Source organism: Asparagus officinalis, chromosome 9, assembly GCF_001876935.1.
Source record: "Asparagus officinalis chromosome 9, Aspof.V1, whole genome shotgun sequence".
NCBI lineage: Eukaryota > Viridiplantae > Streptophyta > Magnoliopsida > Asparagales > Asparagaceae > Asparagus > Asparagus officinalis.
The window spans coordinates 18,790,025-18,800,744 of record NC_033802.1 but is presented as its reverse complement, the minus strand read 5'-3'; the positions used below and the strand labels follow the sequence as shown (position 1 = coordinate 18,800,744).

At 35.5% G+C, this 10,720-nt stretch overlaps 2 protein-coding genes across 2 annotated transcripts; one reads left to right on the top strand and one right to left on the bottom strand.

Moving 5' to 3' along the window:
* Window positions 2,053–4,371, top strand: LOC109823260. Its single transcript, XM_020389543.1, has 4 exons — window positions 2,053–2,353; window positions 2,453–2,719; window positions 2,811–3,275; window positions 3,434–4,371. Exons 1-4 carry the CDS (start codon window positions 2,053–2,055, stop codon window positions 4,369–4,371), a joined length of 1,971 nt encoding a protein of 656 aa, XP_020245132.1.
* On the bottom strand, window positions 8,979–10,361 carry LOC109823258. The gene is made up of 2 exons (XM_020389542.1): window positions 9,425–10,361; window positions 8,979–9,289 (listed from the first exon to the last, which is right to left on the bottom strand). The coding sequence occupies exons 1-2, from the start codon at window positions 10,359–10,361 to the stop codon at window positions 8,979–8,981; spliced, it is 1,248 nt and encodes a 415-aa protein (XP_020245131.1).

The following is a 10,720-nucleotide window of genomic DNA, read 5'->3' as shown; positions in this document are numbered from 1 at the left end:
AGAAATGAGTAATGGAACTTTAGGACAATTTTAACTAATTAATAATGAGCTCTGAATTAAGGTATTAGAAAATTCGTCAATCTAAACCTGACAATAGCTTCAAATTACTTCCAGAACTGCTTTTTCCTAGCTTACTTATCCCAAACAACGCGAACTAAGATCTGTCGTATTCAGAAAAAATTAAGTGCAGGATTTGACAGTAACCATATAAATTGGGTGGTGTGAAAACTTAATTACCAGAGTCAATATCTATAAGATATTATATAATTTTTGAGGAAAAGGTTATGCCTTGATTATTCTAATTAAAAAAAGTTTTAGCTTTCAAGAATTTTTCTCTAACCTTTCAGCAAAAGGATTTTGGAGTGTCTAGCCGTTAGCCAATCATATATGCTATACATTACCTTGAACCTAACCCTAGCATAAGACTCCTCATAATTGAACATTAAACAGTCAAAAACACATTTGGGTCATGATTGGTTCTCATTTAACATGAATTTAGTTAGGTAGAAGTAACCAAAGTCAAATCGATAGAGATCACTCAACAATGTGGTAACATTACTAGACCTACCTCAATTATTTAACCGTCCAATCATTCTCCACCGTTCACTATGAGTGCAATAAATTAAGGTAAATTAGTACTTCAAAAAAACGCAAATTAATTAGCGAACACTGATCAAGGTGTACCGCCCCCATAATGTTACTCACCAGTCAAAATTATGCAGATGAACGATTATTTATGCTTCCGTACATCATATAGATAAATAGACAGATAGGTGAACAGACAGACATATAAAAATAAATAGACAGATGAAACTATCAATATATAACATGCATGTCAAGTTACCAATTAACTTTATCACCGACCACCAAATGTGGGCTCGTTCCTTGCATAATAGTTAATAATGAGTAATGCTAATTGTGTTATAGTTCATCATCGATGAGGTCATATACCACATTGATCAAGATTTGTGTTAAGGTGCTATAGGGTTAACCTTAGTCCATTTGTATAGGCTTGTTGTGGGGTTGCAATAATCTAAGTTTGTTTCCTATTCAGACACACAACCGTGGAGCAATGCAAAGCCAAAGAAAAAATTAGCATCCGTTAATGGTGTAGGAGTTTTCTATACCATGAAGGAGGCAAGCACCTATAACTGAAAATATGTGCCCATGAGATCTAGTGATATATACTTAGACTACTCCTTAAAGTGATGTCCTACAATTTTATTTTATTTTTCAAAAGCTAGCATCGGATATCTAGGTTGACATTGGACTATTTTGAAGTATAGTGAATATAATGAAGGGTTGTTGGATTGGAGTCATGAATCAATTTGAATTCCTTCTTATCACATCTCCATCATATCTCTCTATATGTGTCCTTATTGTAGATTTTCTTTTCCTAGCAAAAGTACGAAGCCCACGCGCCAATCATCCAAATATCCAATTCATAAATAGATTCTTACTTTTGATCTTGGAGAAAAGATAGCTTTGTGATGTTATCCATGCATGTGGAGTATTTGATACTGCTTGTGAGAATGTTTTATCAAGTAGATTATGATGAAATTTTTAAGGAACTTGATGAATGAACATAAGAAAAATCGGTTTGGATTTAATTTACATGCTAATACGGAAGCGTTAGAGAGGTGATCTGACTCAATGGTAAAGTAGAAGAATATTTTGTTAAAGAGGTGTCAATTTTTAGAAAATCCAGTTTAAAATAGTGACATATAGGATTTGAACCTGGTTGCTCTATATATTATTATCTTAAAGTTACTTTACCATTGAAGCAAAACTTCAAAGCTAGGATGGGGATCCAGGGTTATTGTTTTTATATTTTAACATATTTGATGGGATCTTCAAGGTCAAAAATGACAATATGGGGTTTATTCAAAAACTAAAACTAAATAAAGTTGAAATCGTCTAGTGTCTTGCAAATTTGATCACGCCAAGTTCAGTGCAAATTTGGGTTCATTCTTAATTTAAACATTTTATAATTTATCTCTTTTTTCTCATATAGGACTTTCTAAGATCTTTTAATTTAGGTAAAACTGCTAAATGAGAGATTCTGATGCCAATATTGGCACTAGTGCTCAGGAAGGAAAAGCAGCAAATCCTTTTGATTCACCAAATCAGGAAGATATGTTAACTGAAAAACGTGCACAAAAACATGCACAGACAGTTATTGCTGTTCAGGTGAATGAATCTGGGACTGGAAAAGCAGCAGAATATGGGATAAATGCAATAAATGATTTACAAATCCATCAAGCTACACCAAGTGTTAATGCAACTGGTTTTTCCAGTATAAGCAGAGCAAAAATTGCAAGAAGAGCTTCTATAATCAAACCTCCTAACCCAGGTATTTAGTTATCTCTTTTCTCTTCATTGGATAATCCCTCATGTGTTGACAGGGGTGGGAGTTCTTTTTAAATGCACATTGCTATTTGGAACATAAGAGGATTTAATAAATCCTCTAAACACAAGATAGTGAGACAGTTTATTCAAGAATACAATCTCTCATTGTTGGGTCTTCTGGAAACTAAAATTCCTGGTAATAAGCTTCAAAGTTTGGCTATGAAAATAACAAAAGACTGGAAGTGGATTTCTAATGTTCATGAAGCTGGTAATGGAAGGATTTGGTTACTGTGGGATAGTGACATTCTTACAGTGCAAGAAATAATCTTAACAGACCAATACATTACCTGTCGGATAGAATCCAGAGATGGTAAATTCTCCAGCTTATGCACTATTGTCTATGCCCACAATCAAATGACAAGCAGGAGAATTCTTTGGAGTGATCTTTTAACTTTTAAAAGTAATGTTACTGGTCCCTGGGTTATTGGAGGGGATTTCAATGCAATCACTGGTTGATCACTCTCCTGCTCTTCTAACCATTGAAGATGATATTATAACTGGTAAGAGGCCATTCAAATTCTTCAACATGTGGGTAAAGCATCCTGACTTCATGTCTACAGTCAAAGCTATTTGGGAACAAAACATAGATGGTTTTAAAATGTACAGTTTCCATTCCAAGCTCAAAATGCTAAAGACTGCTCTTAAAGATCTAAATAAGAAGCACTATATGAATATTAGTGAGCAAGTTCTTAGAGCAAAAAATAGCTTAACTGAAGTTCAAGGGCTACTGTCTGGGGATCTTTTCAATCCTGATCTGATAAGAAGAGAAAAAGATTGTATCAAAAAATATGAAAGGCTTCTGGACTGTGAGTCATCTTTTTACAAGCAGAAAGCAAACATTAATTGGTGTCTAGATGGGGATAAAGGTACTAAATTCTTCCATTCCATCATGAAAAAGAAAAGGCATCAAAACAGAATTATATCTCTTTATACAGAGAATGGGATTAGGATCACTGACAGTGCTGATATTGTTACTGAAATTGTGGATTATTACAAAAATTATTGGGGACTTCAATTCAAACAGTTCATCCTGATCCAATGGTTATTGCAAATGGGCCTCTTCTATCTCCTGATCAAAGCCATGAGCTGAGCTCTCCAGTTACAAGGGATGAGATTAAACAAACTGTCTTTTCTATGGCAAATGATAAAAGTCCAGGTCCAGATGGTTTCAGTGCCATCTTCTTCAAAGCATCTTGGAGTATTATCAGTGAAGAACTTTTCTCTGCAGCGGAGGAATTTTTCAAATCAGGAAAACTGCTCGGTACCTTCAACTCTACTTCTATTACTTTGATTCCTAAGATTCATAATCCTCAATATGCTGCTGATTTTAGACCTATATCTTGCTGCAATTGTGTGTATAAAATCATAACCAAAATCATTGCATCCAGAATTCAAAAGGTAGTGGGATATCTGATAAGTGATGCTCAGAGTGCTTTTGTGAAGGGTAGGCTTATATCTAGCAATATCCTTTTAGCACATGAGATTGTTAAGCACTATGGTAGGAAAAACAATTCCCCTAGAGCCATATTAAATATTGATTTGAGGAAGGCTTTTGATACAATTAGTTGGGTGTTCATCAATGACATGCTGAAAGGTTTAAGATTCCCAGACAACATGATTTCCTGGATTATGGAGTGCATCTCTACCCCAAGATTTTCCATATCTATAAATGGTACTCCTCATGGGTATTTTCAAGGTGCTAGGGGTTTGAGGCAGGGAGATCCCTTATCGCCTTATTTGTTTGTTATTGGAATGGAATATCTGTCTATGAAATTAAACACTCTCAAGGGGGACAAGCTCTACAGGTTTCATCCTAAGTGCTCAAGACTGAAAATAACTCATCTAGCTTTTGCGGATGATCTTCTTCTTTTTGGCAGAGCTGATATGTATACAATATCAAGGCTAAGGGATTGTCTAGCTGAATTCAAGATTTCTTATGGGGGCATAAAATTCATCTGGTGAGCTGGGGTTCTATATGTCAGGAAACTGAACATGGGGGGCTTGGAATATACTCTACTGTGCATTGGAATTATACTATGGCGGCCAAACTTCTTTGGATGATTCATCTCAAGAAGGATATTCTTTGGATAAAGTGGATTCATGGTCACTATCTAAGACAGCATTCTATCTGGCAAGTCCAACCAAGGAAAAATGATTCATGGCAATGGAAGCAGCTTTTAAGAGTGAGGAATTTGATGATTGATAAACTTGGTAATGTGAATAGTCTCCAGAATGTCATCAGGGATAGCTGTGCTAAAGATAAAATCAAAGTCTCAGTATTGTGCAGGAGAATTTTTCAGTACTCAAATCTGTCTACATGGTCAAGGACTGTTTGGGGAGGATGGAATCTACCTAAACATTCATTTATTCTTTGGTTGGCATTCTTATCAAGGCTGCTAACACAAGAAAGGCTTTACAAAATGAGAATTCTGAGCTCAAATCAGTGCATCTTATGTACAAGAGAAGGACAGATTGAAACCTGTCAGCATCTTTTTTTCGAATGCCAATATTCAGCTAATGTTTGGAATCAAGTTATGGATTGGCTATGCTTCAAAAGGAAATCATGCAGGTGGGATCATATCACCAGCTGGTTTGGGAACAATTTGAGAGGAAAAAGTTTCAAAATAAAGCTTAAAAGGATGGCTTTATCTACTGCAGTCTACATGATTTGGCAAGAGAGAAATTTGCGTATATTTCAGCAGCAGATAAGAGGCCCTGATCATCTCTTTAGATTGATAAAGATACATGTATATACAAGGATCTTAAATGATAATATACCTCAGCACATAAAGAACTATGTAGAGAATTTTTAGTTTTTGAAGACTGTTTCTGTAACCAGTCTTGAGATAGACATTGATGTATTATAACTTTCATATATTGGTAATGAATAAAATTTTTCATTGAACAAAAAAAAAAAAAAAAAAAACTGCTAAATGAGTGACTCGTGTTATTTTATTATTGAGCGCAAAGTATTAAAGGCGCTTTTTAGAATTACATTTGCTATTGAGACAACAATTAGCATGTAAAATTAATAGTGAATGTGGATAGGATGTCCATGCATCTATCGATTTCATTAAAAATAAATCTTTGGAAAGTGATTCAATTTCTTCGTTATACAAATATAATATAAAATTCCTTGTAGCTAATATATATATGCAATCAATTTATTCTTTGTGCAAAATTTTTGGATAAATACCATAATACTTTTCATGTAATCACCATGCACTAATACATCCTCTCATTAGCGAGCTTCCAGAGAGCTAAGGACAATTCACTTGTAACCTTGTTTAGTATCTCAGATTAGAGAATATATAGAAAGAACTTCTGTTATTAGGTAGCAAAAAAATAGAAACATTAATAAAACTATCTTTTCTTTTTGTTATGCTAAAGTGGAAACTTTGGTATTCTTTGGGTTAGTGAGGCACATTAAAAGTGCTCCATTGGGGCCATCATATAGTGTGCGAGCGTCATTTTCCCCTTCCTCTCCTTATTAATAACCATGATATCTAATACTAGTCCACCCTTGAGTGGGGCTCCACTCAAGGGAACTTTAAGATAGTGGAAAAGTAAAAATAATAACAACAACAACAAGTGATCTTTACCAAATTTTAGAAAAAAAAAATTGAGAGAATGAGCTTGAGGATACCTATTTTAGTTCCTCCTGTAATTGTGTACAGGGATGATGTGGTTGGATTAAAATCCTATTGTTAGGAAGTAAGATATCCAAAACAAAAGAGAATGATCCAAATTTCTTCCTCACTAACACTGACCCATTTTCAGTTAAGGGGTCAGGACCAGGATTCCCTTATTTCAGTTAAGGGAAACTTCATGGCCAATAAGGATCTCAGAGCTCTTTGGAGAGTCTTGTTGGACCCTAGAGGGGGGGTTGATTAGGGTCATAAGGTAATAATTGTGCAAAAAAATGAAACAAGCAATACACCACAAAATGAATGATAATCACATTTTATTACAAGTTTATACCCTCATTATCTATTTTATATGAGTAAATATGTCATTAATAATTGTTTTTATCTTTAATTGCAGGTTAGTGAAGAATAAAGCCCAAGATCTCTTATCTCAACAAAAAACCCCTGAATTAAATGAATAACACAAGCAAGAGTCAAAAAGTCCAAGCTCAGAATCAAGCCGAGTAGCCAGTAGAAACCGGAGAAAATAAAAAAATTAAATATGGAAAAAATGTATTCAAGATAGTTGGCCGCAAAGAAACGACGATATCTCTCATTCCGGAAGGCGGAATTTAACATATAATATATGAAAATCGCCTATCTCGATGAGACGAAGCTAACCGTGAAGTCAGAATTTTTATTGGAACATCGATACCAGTATCGATGCGGGTATCGATGCGGGCATCGATGCCTGTATCGATGTGAAGTCATCCAGATTTCATCAACGGTCGAAATTGCATTCTTTTTTTTGGTAAATGAAAGATTTTATTCATCACCAAATGTAAGAATGTATGTACATCAAGAATCTCATCATATGTATGAGATATCAAAACTGACATTAAGAGTTCAAAGAAAAAAGAACTCAATCAAAAACTCAGCAACTAACAGCTACTGAGTAAAACCTGCTCTCCTCAACAGCAACTAACAGCAGCTTAGACCCTGCTATTTGCTCTCTTCAATGACTGTCAAAGTGAAATGATCCATTCTCTGTCTTCTGCCTTAAAAGAGCCATTGAGAACAAAAGAATAAATGTTGAATTTGATATCTCTAAAAAGTTGATCAGCTGGCCTTGCTTTCTGCCTGAAAATCCTGAAATTCCGTTCTCTCCATATACTATAAACAGCTGTAGTTAGAGCCATCCTTTTAATCCTTTGCTTGAAACCATTACCCTTCAGTCTATCACAGTACCAAATCACAATCTGATTCCAATCACAGGACTGCCATTTGAAACTGAGCCAATCCATAATTTTTAGCCACACTTCTCTTGAATAGCAGCACTCAAAGAAAAGATGGTTTCTGTTTTCAGAACCAGTACACAGACAACAATTGTTAGAGTTCATTAATCCCCTCTTAATCAGTCTGTCGATAGTAAGCAACCTATCTTGGATTGCTAACCAACAGATAAAAGAGTGACTGGGGAAGTTTGTAGTCTCCCAAACTGTTCTATGCCATGGCACAACTGAAGAATTAGGGGAGAGAGCATTGTACAATGCTGAAATCTGGATTCTAGAATTTCCAGAGAAAGATTGAATGAGCAGCAACAAGTTATTTAGACCTCCACAAAAGCTAACAGCTTTGTCTCTGATTTTTAAAATTTTCTTCCACATCCATGAGTCCCAGTTTTTAGCCTGAACATGCCATATATCATCATTTCTTAAGTATGCACTGTGTATCCATTTGATCCATAGACTCTCTTTATTAACATGGATATGCCACATTAACCTTAGCATAGTTGCCATATTCCAAATTGTTGATGAGTAGATGACAAGACCCCCATGCCTTTTACTCAAACAGGCTTTATCCCAAGAAACCAGAGGAATTTTATGTTTTTGATCTGTTTTGCCCCATAGAAAGTTCCTGCACATTTGATCAATCTTCTGCAATACTCTGACAGGAAGAATATAATTTGAAGTCCAATATATCTGGATGCCAAGAATAGCACTCTTAATAATTTGTAATCTGCCAGCAAAAGACAGAGCTCTATTTTTCAGACAAGCTTGTAATTGATCTGAGATTTTGTTTAAAAGAGGAGAACAATCAGTATATGATAATCGTTTGGATATCAAAGGAACCCCCAAGTATTTGATGGGCAGTGCACCCTCTGTGAAGTTCAGGAGATTACTAATCAAGCTTTTGGTATGTTCATCAACACCACTGTAAAAGATCTTACATTTTTCTGGATTTGCAACCAGACCTGATACCTCACTAAACTCCTTGAAGCAGTTGAAAAGAAGTTTAACAGAATGAATGTCACCCTTAGAAAAGAGGAGGAGATCATCTGCAAATATTAGATGAGTGATTTTTAACTCACCACACCTAGGATGAAATTTAAAAGATCTGTCCTCTTTAAGCATGTCTAATTTTCTTGACAGGAACTCCATACCCAGTGTAAACAAATAGGGAGAGATAGGATCACCTTGTCTCAAACCCCTTTCTCCTTTGAAATAACCATGTAGTGTGCCATTTAAAGAAATAGAGTATTTTGGGGATGTAATACACACCATGATCCAGTTTGTAAAGATATCAGGGAACCCCAGACCAGTAAGCAAATCTCTAAGAAAATTCCAACTTATAGTATCGAAAGCCTTCTTGATATCTATATTCATCATGATCCTGGGTGAATTGTGCTTCCTGCCATAGCTCCTCACAATCTCATGAGCCATCAAGATATTACTTGATATTTGCCTTCCTTTAACAAAGGCACTTTGAGCCTCATTAATCAAAAATCCCATCACTGTCTTTATCCTGTTAGCTAGAATTTTCGAAATGATCTTATATAGACAGTTACAACAAGCAATAGGTCTGAAATCAGAAGGAGTCTTTGGACATTTCACTTTAGGAATTAGAGATATGGAAGTTGAGTTTATCATACCAAGCAGTTTCCTAGTTTTGAAAAAAATCAAGAATTGCCTGTGAAACTTCATCCCCTATAATACTCCATGCAGACTTGTAAAAGGACATATTAAATCCATCAGGACCTGGAGCTTTATTATCATCCATGGAAAAAATAGCTTTTTTGATTTCCTCCTTAGTCACAGCAGAGGAGAGTGCAATTGCTTGAGCTTCATTTAAACAGACCCCTTTGCTAATGACTTTACAGTCAGGCTTTGGGGTAACAGTTTTTGATCCCATAAGATTCTTATAAAAAGAGATAAATTCTTGAATGATTCCCTCACCATCAGTAATCTTGTCACCTGCACTATCATACAGTAGATTAACTCTATTGAGATGCCTCTTAGCCTTGATTGAAGAATGAAAGTATCTAGTGCATCTGTCACCCTACACTATCCATTGTATCCTTGATTTTTGCTGATAGAAAGACAATTCACACTCCAACAATCTGTTATAAGTGACTATGCATTCTTTCTCCTGTGCAATGAGTACTGAATTGAGAGGATCAGCTTGTAGATTGCTTTGAATTTTGTCCAGATTTATCTTTGCCCTATTTACTTGTTCACTTATATTATGAAAATTTTTCCTGTTGAGGTCCTTCAGAGCAACCTTCAAAAGTTTCAGTTTGCTAGCAACAGAGAACATCTTACATCCAGTAATAGGAGTTTTCCAGATAGAAGAGACAGTGGGAATGTAATCTTCATGCTTAACCCACATCTTGAAAAATTTAAAAGGCTTTTTACCTTGATCACAATCATCATACACTGAAACCAGAGCTGGGGAATGATCTGAACAATTAGGTTGTAAAAATTCCACATGACTGGAATTATAGAAATTTAGCCAAGCATCATTTACCATGGCTCGATCCAACCTACTCCAAACTCTTGAGTTTGCTTCTTGCCTGTTATTCCAAGTAAAGTGACAACCTTCTGTTTTCATGTGAGATAGGTGACAATTATCAATGAAATTCCTGAAATCCATGGTTTCAGCCTCTGTTACCACTGCACCACCCAGTTTATCATCACTACCAGTAATAGTATTAAAATCACCACAAAGAATCCAAGGCTTATTTCCAGCAGATAACCTGACTTGTTTTAGCTTCTGCCAAAGGTCTCTTCTATTTTCCAGATGATTATGACCATATATTGAAGTTATAAGACAATCAATTCTGCCATCAAAAGATCTGACTACACAAGTGATATGTTGAGATGATTGACTTTCAATTTGAACTTCCATACTATTAGGATCCCAAAGAAGAAGAATTCTAGCTTTGCTAGAGTTAAGATCATTTGAATACCACTTCCAGGTGTTTGCAATTTTCCTAGTAACAATAGGTAGCTTATTTGTCTTGATTTTTATTTCAAAGAGAGCCATAAAAGATATAGAATTCTGTTGCATATGAAGCTTGACAAGATGCTGCTTTAAAGACTTATTTAGTCCTCTAATATTCCAAAAAGAGAGATTCATAAACTTGCAAAACCCCCCCTGTCCACTGTAGAGGGATTATCATCCATGTCTTTTAGAAAATCAAAAGAATTTCCCAAAACTCTAAGCCCTGGCTTCTGCATAATGAGTCTTGATTTAATAGGTTGAGAGCTTATGGAAACACCCACAAATTTATCCTGACTATGCCTAGCTAGAGAAGGTAATGAGAATTTCTCAGAAGACTGCCCAACAGAAGTTTTGCCTGCAGGAATCTCTGAAACATGCACAGCATGCACAACCTTTTCCCC